The sequence below is a fragment of the Typha latifolia genome, chromosome 8 (genome assembly GCF_019914945.1).
Source record: "Typha latifolia isolate L0001 chromosome 8, TyphaL0001v2, whole genome shotgun sequence".
In the NCBI taxonomy this organism is placed as follows: Eukaryota; Viridiplantae; Streptophyta; class Magnoliopsida; order Poales; family Typhaceae; genus Typha; species Typha latifolia.
This window is the reverse complement of record NC_133093.1, coordinates 12577845-12600949: the sequence shown is the minus strand read 5'-3', so window position 1 is coordinate 12600949 and position 23105 is coordinate 12577845. Positions and strand designations below refer to the sequence as shown.

Genomic DNA, 23105 nt, shown 5'->3' with positions numbered 1-23105 from the left:
TGCCTATTTTATGTTCCCAACTCTTATAGATAACAAAGAATTTTCAAAAGCTGGTACAATATCATGCGATTATTACTGTTCTCCATGTGAGTTGTGACTCATATAATAGTAGTATCAAATGGTGATTAGGTACTATGATTGGGAGTATTACCGACATGATAGGAGAATACAACCTTTTCTAATTGGCTTCTCTAACTTTCTTTCTGCCTAACAAAAGGGTGGAAAGGACATTGAAGAGCTTAATCCTGTGGTCCTTCCTCTGCTTCACAGAAGTACTCAAAACCAATTCAATCATTGATGCACTTCACAATATACAAGAAGTTAGCTCTAAACCCACCACTGCACTGTAACGATAGAGACGTATTAATCTGATAAAAAGTTGATTTATATGGATGGAGAGGATTACCCTTTGTATATCTAATATATAACTAACGTACAAAAATTAAAGGAAAAAGAGAAAGAGAGTAGAAGCTATAGCCCCCACAGAGGTTTCTTTGCTTGCGTTGAAGAGAGAATCCTCGAGAGTTTCAATAGATTATCTTTTGATTAATAAAATCTAAGAAGTGGATGGAAAACTGGGGAAGATTACCACCTTGGAACACTACAAATTTGTTTATTAAATAGGAAAAGATTTAGAGTCCGGTAGCTTAAACTTAAGCTCACTTTTGTTCTAATTATTGAAAGAACTCTAGTGGCGTTTATTATAAACGAGGAAGTTATTATGACTAAATACATTTATCCTCTTCTCTTAAACAAAATGAATAAAGCAAACGGAGCTGAGAAGAATCCATCCACCTATGGTCTTCCTTGTTATACAAGATCCAAAAATTGGAACAGAGGACACGTTACGAATACAAAGGCGACCTGCCCATAGAAGGGTCTGCCACGTGTTCAGCTTAGAAGGAGAGCTCCCACGCCACTACCACGTGGGCCCAATGGGCCTGTCGTCTCGGACTTGATGACGGGCCCCACCCCAAGTACGAAAAGACGCAACTGCGAGAGGGACTGCGCGCTACGCGACAAAGTGGTCCCGGGTAAAGATGGTGGACGTGACGCCATAAAAGGAGCGACCGGAAGGTTCGCCCCCCCCATATTCCCATAATACAAAAGAGCGACCGGCAGAGCCGGTGGAGAAAAAAGCACAGGTGACTCACCAATAACTACGAAACTGCCATTGTTGGACCGATCATACTTATTGCTTAATCAATAAAATATCTAAAGTAAATTTATCAAAAACTTCCTATGCTTTTTCGTTATTATTAATTACACCCTGCCGCAGGATATTTATCGTGTATTTTACTTTCAGCTCCTCATACGGTCTGACTTTATTGTCTTATTAACGTGAATTAAATTAACCATAGATATAAAATAATTTTTATATACTTTTTTTACAGTTAAATTCTCTATAATTAGAATAAATTACTGTCAAATAGAGTATTTTAGATATTTAGGCACAAAATATTCTTTAATATATCACGTGAAAATTTATATAAATAATACAAATAGATTATGCTACCATATTTCTCTCTCTTATTTCCGGGAAGATAAATAATACTAAATGTGTAGTGCCAATCTCACTGTGAGATGGGTTTTGATCGTAATTTAATAGAATAAGAGGATTAATATTACAAAGATACTCTCACAACTCGCAAGCCAATAGTTTCCCATAGATTACTGAAACCGCCATCCATTGTTTTAGTCCCACATCTCTTGCTTCACCCACTCCTATAACTCCCCCCCTCTCCCACTCCTCTCCCCCAAAGCAACCCAATAGAGAGCTCATAATACTACTACTACTACTACTACTACTACTACTACAACCATGGACTCCTCTTCCTTCTCTTCTTCATCTTCTCCTTCTTCCTCCTCCTCTTCTGGGTCTCTTTCTACCTCGGATCTGGAGGCAGGCTTCTCTAGAAGCGCTGTGAACCCATTCGCCTTCACCCCATCTTGTGCCCATAAGAGAACCATGGCGGCTCCTCCCACCTTCTTCTACGACTCCTTCGACGACGAGGAGCCCCGCTACTTCCTCCACGCTTGCTTCTTATGCAAGAAGACCCTGAGTAGCAGCAGGGACATCTTTATGTACAGGTAAAAATCCCACTTGGGATTAAAGATTTGGAAGTGGGTCTTTCTGCAAAAAAAAAATTCTTTTCAATTTATTGAGTTTGGTTTGTTGGTTTTGAGCAGAGGAGGCACGCCGTTCTGTAGCGAGGAGTGTAGGCAAGAGCAGATTGAGATGGACGAGGCGGAGGAGTCGGAGAAAAAACACCAATCTTTGAAGGTCTCGTCTAGAAAAGAGCAGCAGGTGAAGCAAAGCTCTCCGGAGTCGCAAAAGATACCAGTCTTGGCTGACGCCGTGGAAGCTTGGTAGATGGAAGGAAGACGATCAAAATTTGCAAAGAGACCCAGGAAATGACAGCTAAAAGAGAAGCAAAATTTGCGCTTTTGCACAAGCAACAATAGTTGTGGACTTTGTTTGTAAAATATGAGCGCATGTGCAAAGGATCAAGGAGGGGGGGGGGGGTTTGCATAGATACACCTTTTGTATTTGTATCATATTTGCATCCTACTGCCTAAAAGATGGCAGCGCACCGGTGGTGGTTTAGTGGAGCTTTTGAACTTGTTATAAGTTTTTTTAGGAGCTCTCGTGCAAATAAAATTTGCAACATTTTTGCCAACGTGTCTCATTTTGCTATAGTAAAATAATTTGTCTGTGCACTTGCCACAAGAAACATGGCGATTTCATAAAACCTGTCACGAATAATTTTCTTCTTCTTCTTCTGGAGTATTGTCTCGTATCATACGTTTTTGTTCGTTCGTTAACTTAGCTTTCCATGGGAACAAAATAATATGGGCAAAGTCCATGGTTTCACATAGTGAGTCCAATTCTGTCACTATTTTTAATTTCAGCAAGTTAATATATTTTTTTGGTCAATAAATAAAAGGAATTGTTATAGTTATTGTCAGAAATTTCCACCTTGAATTACACCAACCAGGAAGCAGGAGACAACTTCCATCACTCCCCCAATTATTTACTCCTCTTGAAATAATTATAAACTCCTTATCACATAATTGAGCACATTGCTGCCAAAATTAAAGAGGAAATAAACGGTTGGTGAGATGGTCCACGTGTGCTGACTGTGCTCTGACATGCTTAAGCGTCTGTCTGAGTCAGCCGCTAGCTGTATTGGAAAAATAGAATAAAACAAAAGAATATTTGCAAATAAAACCCTATGCTAATGGAAAAAAGAGATGGGAATCGAGAATATATATTTTTAATACTTCCTTAAAAAAAAAAAATCAAGTCGTTGGTCCACAAAGACAAAGTAATGTTACTAGAAAATGACATTGGCCATCCAACTCGGTAGATATTTGCTCGACATGTGCAATTTATTAATTTAATATAGATTAGGAGGTAAATTGCAATTTGGATATTTTTGGAAGTCTATTTCGGGCCTGGCTTTCTTATGAGGAGTAGACGAGCCCAAGTTTTGTGGGCTTTCTCATGATCTTTATGCCCTTTGGTATTTATTGGGCCACAGTTTAATTGTGCTGATCCAATCCAACGTCTTCTTCCTTAATAAACGAAGAAGGCCCACAAATTGTATCAACGATTTCTGTAACCCTTCTAAAATCTTTTATTATTTGCAACCGTACCCTCTTGAAATTAATATTTGCATACATATTCTCAAAATACTTCATTTGAAAAAAAAATTCACAAGGATTTCACTGCAAAATCCATAGATTTTGAAGGATACGAAGACAACTACGAAATTAAAAAAGGAACATATGCAAATAAATCTTCTCTGGAGGTTATTCATGCAAAATACCTTATTGATCACGGCGCCGTACTCTTGCAGCTCGGGCCTGATGCAAGTATCCGAAACTGAAGGTCTACGTGGACACTGGTAGTTGCTCCACGTGGCAGTTCGCGCTAAAGCAACGCCGACTAAAACGTTGCGAGCTCGGGGGATAACGGATCAAATAGGATCTTATTCATATTACCCCTGCTGTAATACGGAAATTACAAATTTGACCTTCAGCTATTTGTTTTTGTCTCAAGTGGGACTATTATAAATTTAGTAATTGGGGATTTGAGATAGTTCCACGTCGAATATAGCTGTCCATTTTTCATGACAACCCTTTCTTTTGAGATGCTTAGTAGCAACAAAATTATTCACGATAACCCTTTTATATTATAAATATGTTGCATTTCTATTAGGAGGGGCTTAAGCCTTAAGAAAAGGTTGGGGGCAATTAGGGATTCCGTACGGACGCGTACACAATTTACTACTAATTGCGGAACAAAGAGTAAAAGCTTGACCCCAACGCAAATGGACAAATGTGGAACTGAAAATGGTATACGAAGGAAATCACCATCAATTACAAGGGCTATTCCGCCATTCGAACTCTTCTTAGTCCCTCTTCTTTCTTTCTAGCGACTACGCGATCGCGTTCTCGGTCTCGTTACTTACGTGGTAACGTGGAGCGCAGAGAAAAGAACCCAAACTCTTCTCTCGCTTTCTCTTCTCCTCTCTCGTCTGATTCCTACTTGGTAGGCATTTGGGAAGACGATAGCAGGATACCGAAGGAATCGAAGATGTTGGAGGACCAGGTCGCCTTCTTCCTCCAGAAGTATCTCGGCAACTACGTCCGGGGGCTTAACAAAGAAGCTCTCAAGATTAGTGTCTGGAAAGGTACAAAACCTAGCGCTCCTCTCCCCCTCTTTCTTCCTCTGCACATTGATTCGTCTCTGAGGTTTGCAAACCGTAGACTACGATCGCGATCCCAGTTTGTTGACGCCCTTCGTGTTTCCTGATGTCAAAATTTGCTCGAAATCCGTCAATTACGGCCAAGATGCAGTTAAATTTCCTCATCCCGCCATTGTTTCTTGAGTTGTCCGTGTTGACCTCTCGTGATTGCTGACTGTATTTTTGGATTGAAATTTATTGTTATGTTGATGGTAGTTTCGGCCTGAAATTTCCGGATGGTGTTTCGTCTATTTGGATGCAAGAATTTGATGCCTTTTGGATCTTACCGGTCCAGTGGAGTAATCTCATAGGGTTCTTGATCAGTCGTTATTGCTTACTCTGGATTTTGTGCAGGTGATGTAGAACTAACAAACATGCAGTTGAGGCCAGAAGCACTAAATGCCTTGAATTTGCCTGTGAGAGTTAAGGCGGGATTTCTTGGATCCGTGAGGCTTAAGGTTTGTGATAACTACCTGCTATCAAGAGAACTTATCACAGGCTGTACAGTGCACTAGTGATTGGCTATATTGGCTGTCATTCAGGTTCCGTGGAGCAGATTAGGGCAGGAACCAGTTTTAGTTTATCTTGATCGTATTCTCATTTTAGCGGAACCTGCGACAAAAGTTGAGGGTCATAGTGAAGATGCTCTCCAAGAAGCTAAGAAGACTAAAGTGAGGGTAAGAAATTTGGATTTTGTTTCTCTTTACATTCACCTTACGTTATTGAGTTTGGGATAATGTATTGTATTTTCCGTTCCTGCTTTTGCAAAAGGAGTTGGAAATGAAGCTACTGGAGAGCCAGCAGCAGCTGAAATCTGAAATGGTGCGCCTAACAACTTGCCTTTTTGATATTGTAAAGTATGTATTATGAATTCTTTAGATTGACAATATGGCATTACTGCTCGTTTTTAACATGTTGCTTATAATCTTCTTTCAGTAGGTTCCTATACCCCAAACCTTTTTGGCAAGGGAATTCAAATAATTATTTTATTTTTCTTTCTCTAAGTTCTTCAAGATTTAAGATTTACTTTACATTGTGGTACTTTCAAATGAGGAAAGCACACTCCCTCCACATCCCGCCCCTCTTTCCCTCGACAGTATATGGTTATCAGATTGATAACTCTCTTATGACAAAAGAATAGAGTACCCTAACTCAAGGATGGCTGTGCCGGTCCGACGACTTTGTGCCGGTTTCGGCGCCCAGATGAAGCTTTTTTTTTAATTTCTTTTTCTATTTTCCATCAATTATTATAAAATCAACTTTAGTTATTTTCTTAGCAAACATGATATGACATATTTTTCTTATTTTCATCAATCATCATTAATCAACTTTAGGAATAACAACTCATGTCTAATTTTCTTTTGTCATTCTCTAATATTTAATCAAATCAAATAGTTAACTCATATTTTGTCATCTAATCTTATTTTTTTTGTCTTTTTCTTATTTATCCATCAACTCTTTTAAATGCCTCTAAAGCTCTCATAAATTATATTATGGAGTGTTTAATAATTAATATTAGTTTTTATGAATGTATTCAATCATATTATGTGTTGAATAATATTTATATATAGCTATTGTTTTATCTTTAATAAAATAGGTCACTTATAAAAAAAATAAAAAGAATATATTTTAATACATATATTTAAATAAAAAATTAAAGATTGATATGCCGAAGACCCAAAAATATATCTAAATATCCTAATTTTTTTATTAAAAATATGTCAAATGTGTTTCACGATGGTGGCACGAAACGTGCCATTGGCATGGCCATCGTTGCTCTAACTTATACGTTTATTGTTTGGTTAGGATGATGTACTCTAATTTTAGTTTGTTAAAAAACAAGTATGTAAAGGTATGTTGAGAAGAAGTTGCCTTACCTTCTTGTTGGTCTTGTAGGTTTCGGAGCAAGGTTTTGTCTTGCTCTTTTCTTTACAAAATTTGGTACCAGTTTCTGGTGGTTGATGTCGAGCCATTAGCTGGTCATAAAGCTGACAGTCTTGGCTCAATGTTTTTGTTTCTTGCAATAAATGAGAAAGTGGCTTACTACTAAGAAGCATGCCTTCTCTTTATTGTTGATATTTGCCTCTTTAAATGATCCATTGTGCTTTAGTTATGAGATTTAGGCTAATGAAGTTGTCCTTTTTTAACTGGTATATATTTGTCGTTGTTGAAGAATGCCTCATGGCTTGGATCGTTGATTAACACAATTATTGGAAATCTCAAGCTCTCAATTACCAATATCCATATAAGATACGAAGACATAGAGAGGTACTCTTTCAGCTGCTTCTTAGTATTGTTTTAGTGTATATAGAAGCATTTTGACTTGTTTTTTGTAGCAATCCTGGCCACCCATTTGCAGCAGGTTTGACACTTGCCAAGCTTTCTGCGGTAACTGTTGATGATTCTGGAAAGGAAACATTTGTCACTGGGGGAGATTTGGATCGAATCCAGAAGGTTTATTTTCTTCTGTTTTTCTGTCTGGGTCCTTTAACGTATGTTTCCACCTAACTCGGCCTTTTAGTATCATGCAGAAGGTGTAACACTTAATTAAATATTAATTAGCCGTGCTCTTTGGTGTAGCATAAGGTGTTATATATGCTTTGCTTATGTTTAGACACCTTTGGTAACTTATCCTTAGACATTTTGCAGTCTGTGGAACTTCAGCGTCTAGCTGTATATTTTGATTCTGATAGTAGTCCATGGAAGGTGGATAAACCCTGGGAGGATTTACTTCCTTCAGAGTGGTGTCAGGTATTTCTCTCTTGGGTTTGGGACAAGGTGGCCAAACTGCCAAACTTCTGAGCAATACTGAATCAGCTTATGTTTCGGTTTTGGGACAATGTGCTTCAGATATTTGAACTTGGGAAAGAAGACGGTGGAGACTTAAATGCTTTTTCAGAAGAACATATTTACATGTTGGAACCAGTGACTGGCAATGCGAAGTACACAAAGATGCGGCTAGCTGAATCCAAAAGTACACAACAGGCACTGCAGAAAGCGGCAGTCAATTTGGATAATGTTACATTGTCCTTGTCAAAGGTCTCTTCTCATTCTACCCTTAAATTTCTGATTCTTTGAGCAACTTTATGAGTTTGATAATCCTGTCTTGCAAATGCAGGATGGATACAGGGACATTATGAAGATGGTCGATAATTTTTCTGCTTTTAACCAACGTCTAAAATATGCCCATTATCGTCCACCTGCACTAGTAAAGTCTGATCCAAAGTCTTGGTGGAAGTATGCATATAAGGTGGTGACTGACGAAATGAAGAAGGCAAGGTATGCAAGTGTCTTTAGTCTTTACTTTGTTTTGCATCTCTATTCTGTTTTCAAATCTAACAGGAAACAGAACTATCTCCATATAGGAAGAAAACATTTGATTATAACTGGTAAACTTATTTTGGGTTGGGTAATATGCAGCATTTGCAGCTGAAAATGGTTTGTCCATTCGTCTTTTTTAACTGCGGAAGTTCTGGCTGTAGTAGGTTCTCAGTTGAAAAATGGTTCGACTACTTTGTCATTGTTATTTCAGAGATTGACTGTAAATTGTAATGGTCTGTGATATTGTTCTACTTGCTCGCTTAATTTGGATCAATACATCTAATGGCTTCATGCATTTTAAGATGATTCCTTCTATAAACCATTATTGTTCTGTGGAATGTATGATTTTACTTCATGTTGGTAAGTCATGGGGGTAAATTTGTTGTCCTGTTAACCTTAATTATTTATTGGAAAATTTCTTTCGTTTAACGATTGTATTCAATTTTCTCATTTTTTGATAATACATTTTTATGGATACAGTGGGAAGCTATCATGGGAACAAGTATTGCGGTATGCAAAGCTTAGAAAGAAGTACATATCTCTCTATGCTTCTCTCCTGAAATCCGACTTGAGCCGTTTGATAGTGGATGACAACGAGGAGATAAAGAATCTTGATCATCAGCTTGATATTGAAGTTATTCTGCAGTGGAGGTAACAGGATAGCAGCTCATTTCCTAATTGTCATAAAAAACATCCGGATATGTTTCTTTAAGAAACTTTGTGAAAAAACTTTGTGAGAAGTGATTGCTATCCTCTTCTCTGCGGGAGAAAAAAAATAGTAAATTTTGATTATTAGAATATGTGATTCCATTGTTTGATTTTCTTTCAGATAATATTACCTTATTACCTGAACTCCTTGAAGAATGCACTTCTGCATTTCTGTTGTTGTATATACCCTGAGGAATTCAAACCCTTTCCTTTGCAAAGTTTGGGAGTCTTGTCCCCCCCCTCTTTCTGGTTCCTTTGAAGTTTGAAATGCTCGTGTTCAGGACATCACATATCACTCAGGTTCTATAATTTAAGACATATCTGAAGGCTTGTAGGTTGTCTGAAGGTTTGTTTCTTGAGGCAAGGCTTCTAGAAAGATGCATTAAGGCAAAGATAGTTTTTGTGGTCTGTGGAGTACCTAAATACTGAATACTGTAAAAGTGAGTGCTGTACATTTATATTGGAAAAATCCATGTTTGGCAAGTGTTGCAGGCTTGCGGCAACTTTTGTTTTCTGCATTTTTAACCCTGACAATTTTACGTCATTTTTTCAAGTTTCTGACTAGAGGGATCATAGAGCTTGTGGTGCCCCTGTAGTTATAAGCTTTGCTTCTCCTTAACCTGGTACCCTTCCTTCAATAACATCTCTACCCTTTTTTGTACAGGATGTTAGCACACAAACTTGTGGAGCAGTCAGCACGATCTGATCTATATCCTAAACAAAACCCCAAGAGATCCTGGTGGTCATTTGGATGGTTGATACTACACTCCTTTTACAATTGACTTCTTATTATTTAGTGTTGAGTTTTATGTAATAGGTATTTTTTTTTTGAAATTCTAATTCCTAACAAACAAAATCCCAAGCTGTCCTGATGGAAACACAATTTTCTCAAATAAGTTCCATTTCCCTCCAGGACTGGGTCGGCAAAGGAGGAAACTGAATTCAAGGGTTTCGCTGAGGAAGACTGGGAACGTCTAAACAAGGTCATTGGCTATAAGGAAAACTCTGATGAGTACGTATTGAGTTTTCAAGATAAAAATTTAATTCAGTTTTCATTGGAAGTACGTATGAAACATAATGCATCAAAGCTCATCATTGAGGGTGTGGAGTGCCTTGCTGACTTATCCTGTGAAGAGTTTCTTTGTAACCTTAACACATATACAGAGGCCAAAACTTTTGATCTGAAGTTGGGATCATATCGATTGTCATCTCCGTATGGTCTTCTTGCCGAGGTTTGATTTTCTCATTGCTTTTAAATGCAGATTTTTTGATATAATGAAAATGCATTTTGATCTTTAATAAGCTTTACTCTCATTCTTTTCTATTTCTACCTTCTCTGTCTTCCATGTAACAGAGTGCTACTGCAGCTGATTCATTTGTTGGAGTCTTCTCCTACAAGCCTTTGGATTCCCAAGTTGACTGGAGTTTTGTTGCTAAAGCTTCTCCATGTTATGTGACTGTATGTTACTCTATTGTAGTCTACGTCCATATGGTTATAATTTAATGTGAATTCTGGTCATCAATTGGTTTCTTGGTCATTGTAACAGTACCTAAAGGAATCCATTGATCAAATTGTTGCTTTCTTTAAGAGCACCTCCGATATTAGCCAGAGTCTAGCTTTGGGGACTGTAGCTGCTATGCAGGTATCCATATTATTACTCAAATATATATATATACTCTAAATATACTGATGTTTATTGATTGCCTTATTCCTATGCCATATGAAGATGACAATTGATGAAGTTAGACGCACCGCTCAACAGCAAGTGACACGTGCGTTAAAGGATCAGCCCAGGTTTGTATGAAATTCTATTATGTTTGATCCTACTTAAATTGAATGAAATATACTTACAATCAACAATGGCCATGTCACCATCGGCATGCCTTGGCACGCCTCGGCGTGTGAGTGGCGCGCATTTATAATATTCTTCATAAATTTTTAGGATATTTAGATATGTTTTTGGGTCTTTGGCATGTCAATCTTTAATTTTTAGTTTAAATGTATATATTTTAAAACCTACATTATAGTGCTCTATTTTTAGATTATATTTCTAAATAACTAATTTGATTAAAGATAAAATAATAGTTAAATATAAATATTATTCAATACATAATATGATTGAATACATTCATTAAAACTAATATTTACGACTGAACACTCCGTAATATGATTGAAGACTCCATAATATAATTGAACACATAATAACATTTAACATAATATTAATTGATAATAGTTTAACAATTAAAATCAACATCTAATTAAAAGTAGTATGACGAGGAGAATTAAAGACATCATTTGCTTGGCACAAAAATATACAAGAATGCTGTATTAAATACTGTCAATAATCTTTAAAACTCATCCACTAGTAGGATTGCTAGTTGTAACGTCTCACATATTCTTTATATAAATAAAAATTTTATAATTCTCCTATGATACGATATGGATATTGAATATGTATGTGTAAGAATTTTTTATTAAAAAACGGCTCCACATACCGTGCTAGACCGACACGGCTCGGCATGTGGCCGTGCCGACCAGCATGGGTGCATACCAGTCGGCACGGCCATCCTTTCTTACAATGTGTAAATTTGAATAAGTAGTGAGCTGCTCTATTGACGAACATCATAAAAAAAGTGAAATATATATGTAAAAGTTCTTTCCTAAAAGTTACTGTTTAAGTAATTGGACTTTTTCTTATGTTCTGTGTCATATAAAATATGATAAAAACTTTAATGAACCTTCAATGTTTCTTTGTTGAGAATTGACTTTTAAAATCATGTTATGAATCTATCTTTTCTGTTTGTAATTTAGTATAATTCTAGGCTTTATTATGATGGAGTTGTATGGTCTGGTGAATGTTAAAAAGTAGACTAGTTTGAAGGTCAGACAAGTTTCTGGTTAATATGGCATATGGTAGATCAATTTGGTATAGACTATAAACCCTACTCGCAATGAAGCCCAAAGTTATATCTTGAGTGGAAATACTATCTGTCTAGTGGGAAACCCATTGTGTGGACCTTTTGATGTAATGTTCTTTATTATATTGCTCCTTATGATAAAACTTGCTTTGCCTCACTGCAATAACTGCAGAACTGCAATAACTGCAGAACATCCATTTTTTTGGACAGAACTTCTAACAGTCGTGGCTTCTACTTTTGCCGTTCTGTAGGTTTGGCTATATCCTTCTAGTCTTGGTGCATGTCTCTTTGTGTTTCTCTTTGCATGCTTTCCTTTCACAAATATATAGAAGTTGTTTGTAAAAAATTTTTTGCAGATATTTTGTCTATGCAATGCAATATCTCTCATTTAAGTTTCAAACACTTTGCTCTTCTTTGAATGTTAGTTATCTTACTGTAATCTCTCTGGCCTGGTATACTTTACGTTTGCCTGGTCTATCTCATGCACATGAGCTACTTTTGTAGGTTTTCTCTAGACCTGGATATTGCTGCCCCCAAGATTACCATTCCAACCAAATTTTGCCCAGATGGTTTCCACGAGACGAAGCTTTTGCTTGATTTGGGAACTTTCCTGCTGCGTACGCAGGTGTCATAAATTTGACCTCTTTGTTGTTGTAAATGTTTGTAGTTAATGTATGATATCTGTTACTAATCTCATTTATACATTCAGGACTTCTGTGACTCGAATTCTTCAGAGGAAGAGGACATATATTTGCAGTTTAATATGGTGTTGAGTGACGTCTCAGCATTCCTGGTGGATGGTAACTACCGCTGGAGTGAAGCATCTGCTGAAGTGGGTTCTAAGGAACCAGCAAGTAGCAATTTTTTGCCAGTTATTGATAAGTGTGGAATTGTTGTAAAGCTTCAGCAGGTCTCCTTCATTTGGTGCTGTTCTATCCTGGTATATTATTACCTTATGAAAGGTCTAACTTTTCCTTCATTTTTCTGTAGAACCAATCAGAAGTTCCTTTTTATCCTTCAACAAGACTTGCTATACGGTTGCCTTCGCTTGGATTCCATTTTTCTCCAGCTCGCTATCACAGGTTAATGCAAGTTGCAAAGATCTTTGAGGACAAGGATACCATGAACCCAGATGTTGTTCATCCATGGAATCTCGCCGACTTTGAGGGATGGTTGTCTCTTCTGACATGGAAGGTTTGCTTTTGTTTGTACTCTTAAAATGTACGCAAGAACATATATTGGCTGATACTGTTTTCCATGATAATATCTAGTTTATCTAGGTAGACACTTGAGGTGCACTTAGTTCTTTGATTTATCATTACCTTCTAGACATCTTCTTGGTTCATCCAAGCACATTTTGTCACTAGATGGCCTCTTAGAAATCTATGCAAGACACTGTTTAGTTGATGCTATAGTGTATGAGCCTATGAGGAAGCAGTATTCTGGGTGGAGGCTTCCTAGTTCCTTCTATAGGCAAGACCCAGTCAGTACCTTGGACTAGTTGGCTTTGGTTGATATAGCCATACTTCTTATATATATTACTACAGATTGTAAGTTTGATAAACTATTATTTTATTTGATTGGAATTTAGATACTACTGTGCTAACATATGTTAATATGCTGATAAGTTCTACATTGTTCCTGAAGATTGGCTTAGAATTGTACAACCCTGTGTCATAGAACAGTCTGGGTGTCTGTATTTTGGCACTTGTTGCCAATTAGGGAAATATTAGGCTGGAATTTTCATGCTGAATTGGCATTATGATACAGGTTTGATAGTAGTCGTTGCAACTTTATGTTCTTGCTATGAGCTGTATGCCCATGCTCCTCTTGTATCAGTGCCGAGGGTGCACTAGAATGATATGACCATATGGGCCAATTCGGAGCTTTTTCTTATCTTTTCTTTTTCCTTCTTTCAGTTACAACTTAATTTAATCACACGTATTTCTAATTTGTTGCTTGATATATCATTGGATGATAGAGTATTATTGATCCAGTGATCCAAGCTTTATAATTACGGTGTTGTCCCCTTGTACTGAGGCACTTTTGTAATAAATTTAGTCAGACTTCTATTTGTCTATGCATGAGGTACATCAGAAGTATTGGTTTGGAAAAGTTAATAGAAAAGTTGGATTTGGTTGACTAGCTTGCAGTTCCTATGATTGAAGTTACAGTTTTCTAGAATGCATCTTGGTGCATCTTCTTCAGGTAAAATTGGACCCCGTGGAGTATTAACAATATTGAGTCTAAGCAAGAGCCATGTTGATCTGATTAAATAGTTGGTGTAAACAACTAGTTGCTAAATTGCACTTATTGGTTATAATTTATACCTATAATTTGAAGATTGGAAGCCATTATCAAGGAAATCATGACTAATTTTTAATTGAAGGAAAACATGACTACTATTTCTCTGGAAATGACTACAGGATCAAAATTTTCTTACTATTATATGTTTTTGAAAATAAATTTTTGTAACACAGTTGACCTTTAAAAAGTGACTACTTTGTGTTGAAAATAATGGGGAGAAATATTGATATCACATATTCTTTCTGTCTCCCTCTTTTCCACCATCTAGCATGTTTGATCTTGATGTATGGAATATAAGGTCGCTGGGAGGATCCACAATGTGCCAACAGTTATGCATATGCATCCCAAAAAACAGATTAATCACGTTATTATAGCTCAGTGTAGAAATTGGAGGTACTTTTTTTTTTTCTTCTTTTTCTGTAAGAGCTCTTGTGCCACATGCTGATACTTCTCAAATTAGCAAAAGATGGGCCAAATTCCATCAAAATCAAAATTGAAATCCAACAAACAGATCATATTTGTATTTTTTTTCATATTTGAATTGATTTAGATATTTGGCTGAAAACATTTCTGATTAACTTGCAGCAATTACCAGACAAGTATATTCCATGCGAAGTATGACCTGAATCTGACCATCTCTTTCTAATCTTTCCTAATAGGGTGTGGGAAACAGAGAAGCTGTTTGGCAACACAGATACTTTTGTCTTGTCGGGCCATATCTTTATATATTGGAAAGCCCTACTTCTACAACATACAAACAGTGTCTCAGGTTGTTCTTATCTTTTATGTTCTTGTGCTTCATCCAACATTATATGCGGCTAATTAGGTTATCTGATTTAGTGGTCCTTGTATTGCTGTCGAGCTCCATTGGGTACTAAAAATGCATTGTTCTTTTTCTTGAAAAGAAAATTGTGGTTACTTCTGAAGAAGTTGACAGGACAAAAACAGTATAGAATTATGCTCAACCTTCGGGGCTCTTCTGGTCCTAATACTTTGTGAATGAGTCAACAGATATTATTTTTACCCAAGCGGTTTGCAATCAAAAGCTTGCATAAATTGTTCACATACCTCTAAAATTTCCAGTTTTGGGTTCATTTCCCAAAAATAAGTCTTATAGTCTTTTGTACTAGTAGCCTTGAACTGACTTGACATTCATTTATTAACTTGCCTAGATGCAGCTAAAATAAACCTTTCAGTCAGCATCATCATGGCAAATCTACTGCTCTGATACTTTTGAAAAGTTTCATATTGTTTGGCATGTGAACTTTTACAAGCCTCTCGTCTTTTAGCCTTTACACGGTCATAAGCTATTGTTGAGATATGAGATTTGTTTGAGGTCTTATACATTAAAAACTAAATAGAAACTTTTCATGAATTATTTCAAAGATCATCTCTGAAGGAATTCTATTTATAAAAGTTATTTTGATGGAGCACCTTTATGCTGGAAGCACATGATTTTAGTTTGAGAACTTACATTTTGTTGTATTGGCATGGATTTCTCTTGTGAGTATACAATATCTCTCCCTACTTCACTAGTAACCAAAGTTAAATTGTACACAATTTTAACTAGTCAGTATTTATGAATAGTCCTTCTTAAGTGATGTTTAACTCTCCATTGACAGTTTACGGGGGAAACAAGTTCATCAAGTTCCCACCGAGCTCACAGGTGGCCTGCAAAATATTCTGGCGTTGTATGATTCTGGGCAGTCTAATCCCAAGGAATGGTCTAGTTACTATATGGTTAATTTTCATATTTGAGAGCTCATAGAAATTTAAAATCTAGTTCTTTGAGATATCATAGCCATTTAAAAGCTAGTTTATCACCTCATGGATGAGATGAGTCTCACATATCAATTAGGTATTCTTAATGCAGGTACTCGAAGATGTGAATGCAGTGATTTTACTTTGTGATAATGACGAATTAAGGAAAACATGGCATAATCGCTTACAAGGGGCTATATATCGTGCATCGGTACCCTTCTGTTAACCTAGTAATATTTGCTTTCATTCCAACATCTCTTGACAGATATTTATGTTCATGCTTCATGGTTGCTTGAATAGTTTCCTCTTGTATTGTGTTGTTAATAAATTATTCCTAAAAAGGAACTGTTTCAATTACTTTTTATTGTTGAAAAACTATTTTATATATCTCGATATTTTATTAATAACAAGTACAGAAAATCAGCTTATGTGTTGACATATACTTGTAAAATCATATCCAGGAAGTGAGAGAACATTATCTTTTCAGATAGAGGAACATTTGTTATTTTATAATGATTTCTAGGAATTCTTGTTAATATATCGTTATGCAAGCTCTTCTTCTTCAAGAATGCATCATCAACATAGCCTGGAGATACTTCAGTTATATGAAATTATGAATTTGCAACTCATTTGGTGGGTGAACATTGAAGATGAAAAGTTATCTTGATTCTTTGGTCATGACTTCTTCTTTCTTATCTGGTGATTGATGATAGTTCACCTGAAGAAACTAATCATGATAGATAGATAGCCAATGGCCTTCAGATAGTTTAGCTAATTCTTTCAGACTCAATTTGGCCACTTCCTTGGATTTGATAGGCATTTGATGCCATTTTCCATGGCTCGATGCTAATATAACATTCCCCTAATTTGTTGTGCAAATGAGAATTTCACTCTACCAGTTGAACTGATATTTGACTGGATAAAGCTTGGATAGTGCTGCCGGCTGCTGCTTCTTAGGGCAAGATATTCAGTACTGAAGCAGGAGCATAATATCTTCCTTTCATGTGTCAAGTACTTTCTAATATTTAGACATATCCTCACCTCACAAATAATTATTGCACTTCTGTTACCTTTTGTTTGGCCTTCTTGTATGTTCTTACTTGTTTAGTTTATTTGTCTGAGTCCATTTTATGTTCCTATCCTGAGTTGTTGTTTTTTTTTAAAATTTATGTAGTATAACTGTATAAGTGATTGGTCTTTTTTATCCACCTATGCAGGGATCTGCTGCCATATCTACTCTATCTGAAACTTCTTCCCCGTCGAGTATTGAGAAGGACTCCTCCCCCAAAGGCAGCAGGATACTGGATTTTGTTAACACAGAGAAATTGTTTGTAGCTGGTGTCCTTGATGAGCTAAAGATTTGTTTTAGCTGTTGTTATCAAGTATGATGTGGAATAGTTATTAACATTATAACATATGCACAGGTTTACTTCTACATTTAAGTCATATTCATATGATGTTGGTTAAATTATCCAGGCCAATCAAGTCTTCAAGAAAATGCTGCTTTGTAAAGAAAGTAATCTGTTCGAGTTTCGAGCACTTGGTGGTCAGGTACCAACCTTTTATAAAGATAACCATGTCCTTCTGTTCTTATGCATTTTGTTTATTGGCATAATTATTTTGCCAAATCAGGTAGAACTTTCAATGAAGGAAAGCAATATTTTTATTGGGACAATTCTGAGATCACTGGAGATTGAAGATCAATATTGCTGTACAGGAATGACCATGCCCCGTTATCTGGCAAGATCCTTTATTGATAGCACAGAAGATACTAGTACTCAAAGCTTATTTTCTTCCACTACTAGTAGCCATAAAATTATCAGCGACACTCCAATAAAGAAAAATGATAGTGTGGAAAACTTTTTTGAAGCATCAGATCATTTGGATGACTTTATTGATAATTCTGTTCAACGCCAGAGTAGCTTGTCTGAGTATTTCAGTGCCCAAGCCTCCTTGCCTTCCCCAATGCTTTCGCTAATGCCTCCTAGTTTTAGCCGGATTCCTGGTTTGCTACCAGATACTGAACTTGAAACTGGAAGTTTGAACTTGGAGAAGAATGATACATTGGGGAGTTTTGTGAAAGCTCAGCTGGTAATATACAACCAAAATTCTCCTCAGTACAGGAACTTAGACAACAGAGTAAGGAGCTAAGTCTAGTATATATGAAATTTTAAACTCATATACTAAATACAATTGTTATTCTAGCATCACATTCTAGACTTTCTTTCTTTTATCAGGTGATCGTTACCCTTGCTACGCTAACTTTCTTTTGTCATCGGCCAACTATACTTGCGATCTTGGAATTCGCCAATGCTATCAACTTTGTCAACGATAATGATGGTGATAAAGATATGGACAAGCCTTCCACCTCCGTAACTGAGGATGCTACTGAGCCCAGTTCAGCTGTCGTGCAAGAGGCGGCCATTAGAGGATTGTTTGGTAGAGGGAAAAGCAGAGTAATTTTCCATCTAACTTTGAATATGGCTAAAGCTCAAATTTTGTTGATGAATGAGAATGGGAATTCCCTTGCTACTTTATCACAAAATAATCTATTGACCGAGATCAAGGTAAGCTCCTTTTACTTACATTTATGTTTATTCTTGAGTTCAAATTTCTTGATGTTCCTTTTACTTACTGTCTTAAAGGTGTTCCCTTCTTCATTCAATATAAAAGCTGCACTTGGAAATTTGAAAATAAGTGATGACAGTCTTCCTAGCAGTCATTCCTATTTTTGGATTTGTGATATGCGAAATCCGGGGGGTAGCTCCTTTGTGGAGGTACAGTATGAATCTTCATTTCTATCCAGTCTCTCTTTTTCACTATATGTTTGCAATGATAATTATCATAAATTCATAATTTAATATTTTAAAATCAACTAGGGTTTTCCATATGATCTTTTAGCATTTGGGGGACTGGACTTTAAATGGTCTTTTGTGAGTTTTTTACTTTTAAGCATTGTGAGAGATCACATGTAATAAATGCTGTTAAAAACTTCAAATTTCTACTGTTTTAGCTTAGTGAGAGATCCCATATAATTTGTTTTTTTCTTTCTTTTTTCTCTTTCTGGCCCATGCATATGTCCTCTATTATGATGCTTAGCAGTGTTGTAGTTCATGATATCATGTGAGAGATCCCATATAGTAAATACATAGTGTCAATGCATAGATACATTATTGGAAGACCCAAATATTGTTGGACTTTTTTGGTTTTGTTAATTGCTATTTAGCAATAGTAGTTAGCCAGTTTGAGCAGTTCATTTTCTTTCGGAGTGTTTGTTGAAAAGAATTTGGAACTTGAATATACTAAACGACAATGTTGTAGGCAACTGTTTTAATTTTTAAATTCTTTAAGATTAAGAAAAAAGTACAATCTTGATTATTAACAAAGGGAATATTTTCATTTTTTAAGTGAAGTGCCTTTTAATGGAATTCTGAACTTTCTACAAAGGATTGAATTTCAGTTTAGTTTTTGGTAAATTTTTTTTAAAAAATTTGGGTCAGTTCTGCTCTAAGTTAGCTCTCTTTTGTTTCTCCTTTTAAGGAAAATGAAAAGAAGTTCATGAATAGTGTAAACTAGGAAAAACCAAAAAATTATATATCACTCACTTAGCTTGCTAAAATATTACTCCTATATCGAACATTGGGTGAATTATTTGAATATTGGTGGAATTGTCAATGATTGGCATACTAGATGCACACGGTTGTTAGCCTTGGCTTGACATGAAGATGTCCGCAGTTCATTCCATGTCGAGTTAGTTTGTTAATGGCATGCTTGATGGCCTCAATATATCTAGAAGAATATTTTAAACTTCTTAAGTCTTAAAATAGGTTTGGATTGTTACGACCCGGAATTGGAAACATGATTGGCCATGTACCTCAATATGCTTGAGATACACAAAGCTTTACTAATACTTTCTAAGAATGACAAGAATTAATGAAATTTTTTTTTTGATTTATATAATTTTACCTAATATGAAAATAATCAATGTTGTCAATAATATGTTCCTAAGCAAATTGAATTAACAAATAATCTAAAACATAAAAACCAAAAGAACGGAAAGGTAAAATGAGTAGATTCTAAGTGGAGGTGGGCATGGATGGTCGTGTCGGCGGCGTACCGACACGTGGCACGAGGGGTGCCGCACAACACCCATTCTAGTAGCTTTGCGACCTCGTCGTCAAGCCTGCCGTCGTCGATCGCTGCTCGTCGCCCGAGTTCGCACCCCGTTGGGTGCCCTAGCCCGAGGGAGGGAGGAAGAAAGGGAGGGAGAAAAAGGTGAGTGACAATTGAGTTGTCAATAATATGTTCCGAAGCAAATTGAATTAACAAATAATCTAAAACATAAAAACCAAAAGAACGGAAAGGTAAAATGAGTAGATTCTAAGTGGAGGTGGGCATGGATGGTCGTGTCGGCGGCGTACCGACACGTGGCACGAAGGGGTGCCGCACAACACCCATTCTAGTAGCTTTGCGACCTCGTCGTCAAGCCTGCCGTCGTCGATCGCTGCTCGTCGCCCGAGTTCGCACCCCGTTGGGTGCCCTAGCCCGAGGGAGGGAGGAAGAAAGGGAGGGAGAAAAAGGTGAGTGACAATTGAGTTGTCAATAATATGTTCTTAAGCAAATTGAATTAACAAATAATCTAAAACATAAAAACCAAAAGAACGGAAAGGTAAAATGAGTAGATTCTAAGTGGAGGTGGGCATGGATGGTCGTGTCGGCGGCGTACCGACACGTGGCACGAAGGGGTGCCGCACAACACCCATTCTAGTAGCTTTGCGACCTCGTCGTCAAGCCTGCCGTCGTCGATCGCTGCTCGTCGCCCGAGTTCGCACCCCGTTGGGTGCCCTAGCCCGAGGGAGGGAGGAAGAAAGGGAGGGAGAAAAAGAGAGAGGGTCAGTTTAAAAACTTAAGTTGTGGAACCAATCGAGCGACGACGACGACTGTGAAGGTGAGTGTCTCTTATCTTTTTCTCTCCCTCTCTTTCGGCACGGTTGGCAAGTTCCACGGTGGTCGGCATGGTTCGTGTCTGTGGCATAATCATCGTTGGAGATGGGGTCCTGGTACATCTCGCTTAGTCGCCACACTGATTATTTCCTGAAATATTAGAAGAGAAAATTTCACGAGTCAACAATTATAGCTCAGTGAGCGGAATCCACTCAAAAGCCAAATAAATTCAAATCCAGCGATATAAAATGATAGTTCCACTAAGTATGTTCTTAAAGTAGTAATAATAATAATAATAATAATAATAATAGAAAGTCATATCTCATAACATGCTTAGTTCCAACATACTAAAATTTTTCTCAATAATAATACTGTTATTTGTCTCAATTGGGTCTATACCCTGTGAATCCACATCAACTAGAAGTCACTTCGAGATGACGCCCGATTCTTTTTCTCGTAGCTGATTTGGTTAAAATTATTAGGAGGTGTCACTATGTGATAAACCCACCATGTCTCTTTCACTAACCGTTGAGAGATGTTAGAATCACCTTAGGAAATCTTTCGATCTAACTTGGGACTGTTTCGTAACCCCGCTAGAGTCACCTAAATAAGTCACTGCAGTGATCTAAAATATGGCTTTCTCCGAGACTTCTAAGTAGATTTGAGTCACCACGGAAAGTCACAATTGATTTATACCGGAACTGTTTTCTAAGTCATACTAAATACTAGTTATATTTTTCACTAAAATTTACAATTTGCACGAAGTATAGCGATGCAATGAATTATATATTTTACGCACATAATTATAATAATTAAATTACACACATAAAATATAATAAATAATTTGCATACAGAGAAATACGTGGTATGATAAATCTCGCAACCACTCCTCCCGTTGCGTGACTGAGAAGGAGAGGGAGAGAGGTTGCATGTGCAGTGCACGTGCGCCTCTTCTCTCTCAATTTTTTTTTTTTCAGTTCTTACATAGACTTTGGAGTTTAAGTTGATTTACAGTTTCTCATATTAAGTGGTAGAGATACTTGAATTTAGATTCTATATTGATGATTTTCCTCAAATTTTTTGGATTTCTTAAAATTGGGGTGGATAACTTGGAGAACACTAAAGTTTCCCATTTGATTTTTAAATTTTGAAGTATAATTAGTAAGTTAAAGCACCAAAAGGTAAAATGGTATCAAAAAAGGATTTAAGAGACCCAAATTTGATTGCTTTAAAGTTTAAAGTAAGATATGCTCATTGCTCAATACCTAATGGCATGGGTTGTCATAGATGGGTGTGAGGGAGTACCGAGATTGTCGTTCCGCCCCCGTTTGTGCTAACTCTGTTTTCTAGAGTGTGATTCCTGACATCCTCTCACACCATGCTATTTGTAAGGAATTGATTTCTCAGTATTACCTCAAGTTAATGTGTGCAAGAAGCGATACTCACCTGCAATTTTTCAGATTGATTTCAGCTCATTCAATATAGATGATGAAGACTATTGTGGTTTTGACTATAGTCTCGTGGGGCAGCTGTCAGAAGTTCGGATAGTGTATTTGAATCGTTTTGTTCAGGATGTAAGTGCTTCCAGAACTCATATTCTCTTTATTATGGCCTGTGCTCTAAATGGATGTTTTGTTGTTCTTGTACAGATTATAAGTTACTTTATGGGCCTTGTGCCTCGAAGTGCTGAGACTGTTGTGAAGCTGAAAGATCATGTCACGGATTCAGAGAAGTGGGTTAGCAAGACAGATATTGAAGGATCTCCTGCTCTTAAGTTGGACCTTTCACTTAATAGGCCAGTAATTCTGATGCCCCGGAAAACAGATAGTCTTGAGTAAGATGATAGACCTACTGTTCCACTTATCATTTAGTATGTTGTTTAAATTGGGTAAAGGCAGTTTCTCATGTGGGTGCTTCCTTTTGTTTTACTTTGAGTTACAGCTATTTGGAACTTGATGTGCTGTTCATAACTATACAAAACACATTTCAATGGATCGGCGGCGGTAGGAACGAAATGAGTGCCATCCACCAAGAAATATTGACCATTAAGGTGAATGCTGTTACTATCTTCCACCTGCTAGTCTATTCTCCTCTTTAATCAGTTGTAGGTTAAACCATTGTGTACAAGAAGTTTTTCTGGATATGTCTTCTATTGGAAACATTTTATGACATCTACCTCCTTAAAGGCCCTGTATCTTTACATCCTTCAAGCGCTGGTAATTTGTTTTGTGCGAGATGATCATTCTGCTGGTTTAATTTAATAAAAGCATACAAACAGCTGCCTGGTTGTAACTTGATCACGTTCTACTACAAGACCCTTTGTGATGCAGAACCATTTCACAGAAGATTTAAATTAGGAAGTGGTTCATTACAATCTTATTATTTTCTATT

The 23105-nt window shown here is 36.8% G+C and overlaps 2 protein-coding genes across 3 annotated transcripts in view; both read left to right on the top strand.

Moving 5' to 3' along the window:
• Positions 1–1571: 1571 nt before the first annotated feature.
• LOC140794157 (uncharacterized) lies at positions 1572–2681 on the top strand. The gene is made up of 2 exons (XM_073146054.1): positions 1572–2091; positions 2191–2681. The coding sequence occupies exons 1-2, from the start codon at positions 1823–1825 to the stop codon at positions 2372–2374; spliced, it is 453 nt and encodes a 150-aa protein (XP_073002155.1). The 5' UTR covers positions 1572–1822; the 3' UTR covers positions 2375–2681.
• Positions 2682–4451: 1770 nt separating this feature from the next.
• The window catches only part of LOC140793372 (uncharacterized), a 43188-nt gene continuing 24534 nt past the window's right edge, over positions 4452–23105 (top strand). Inside the window, exons 1-29 of one of the 2 annotated variants that reach the window (XM_073144815.1) lie at positions 4452–4700; positions 5109–5212; positions 5297–5431; positions 5526–5576; positions 6928–7022; positions 7091–7208; positions 7404–7505; positions 7605–7793; positions 7873–8033; positions 8556–8726; positions 9448–9537; positions 9697–10015; positions 10138–10242; positions 10331–10426; positions 10511–10578; positions 12207–12327; positions 12412–12612; positions 12693–12896; positions 14669–14778; positions 15632–15729; positions 15884–15981; positions 16988–17152; positions 17247–17321; positions 17403–17909; positions 18008–18337; positions 18416–18547; positions 22175–22288; positions 22364–22548; positions 22656–22764. In XM_073144815.1, coding sequence (XP_073000916.1) covers positions 4604–4700; positions 5109–5212; positions 5297–5431; positions 5526–5576; positions 6928–7022; positions 7091–7208; positions 7404–7505; positions 7605–7793; positions 7873–8033; positions 8556–8726; positions 9448–9537; positions 9697–10015; positions 10138–10242; positions 10331–10426; positions 10511–10578; positions 12207–12327; positions 12412–12612; positions 12693–12896; positions 14669–14778; positions 15632–15729; positions 15884–15981; positions 16988–17152; positions 17247–17321; positions 17403–17909; positions 18008–18337; positions 18416–18547; positions 22175–22288; positions 22364–22548; positions 22656–22764 — 4350 coding nt within the window. In that variant the 5' untranslated portion in view covers positions 4452–4603. Of the gene's footprint in view, positions 4701–5108; positions 5213–5296; positions 5432–5525; positions 5577–6927; positions 7023–7090; positions 7209–7403; positions 7506–7604; positions 7794–7872; positions 8034–8555; positions 8727–9447; positions 9538–9696; positions 10016–10137; positions 10243–10330; positions 10427–10510; positions 10579–12206; positions 12328–12411; positions 12613–12692; positions 12897–14668; positions 14779–15631; positions 15730–15883; positions 15982–16987; positions 17153–17246; positions 17322–17402; positions 17910–18007; positions 18338–18415; positions 18548–22174; positions 22289–22363; positions 22549–22655; positions 22765–23105 lie in introns of those variants that run through there. The other variant, XM_073144816.1, reaches the window with a different exon arrangement.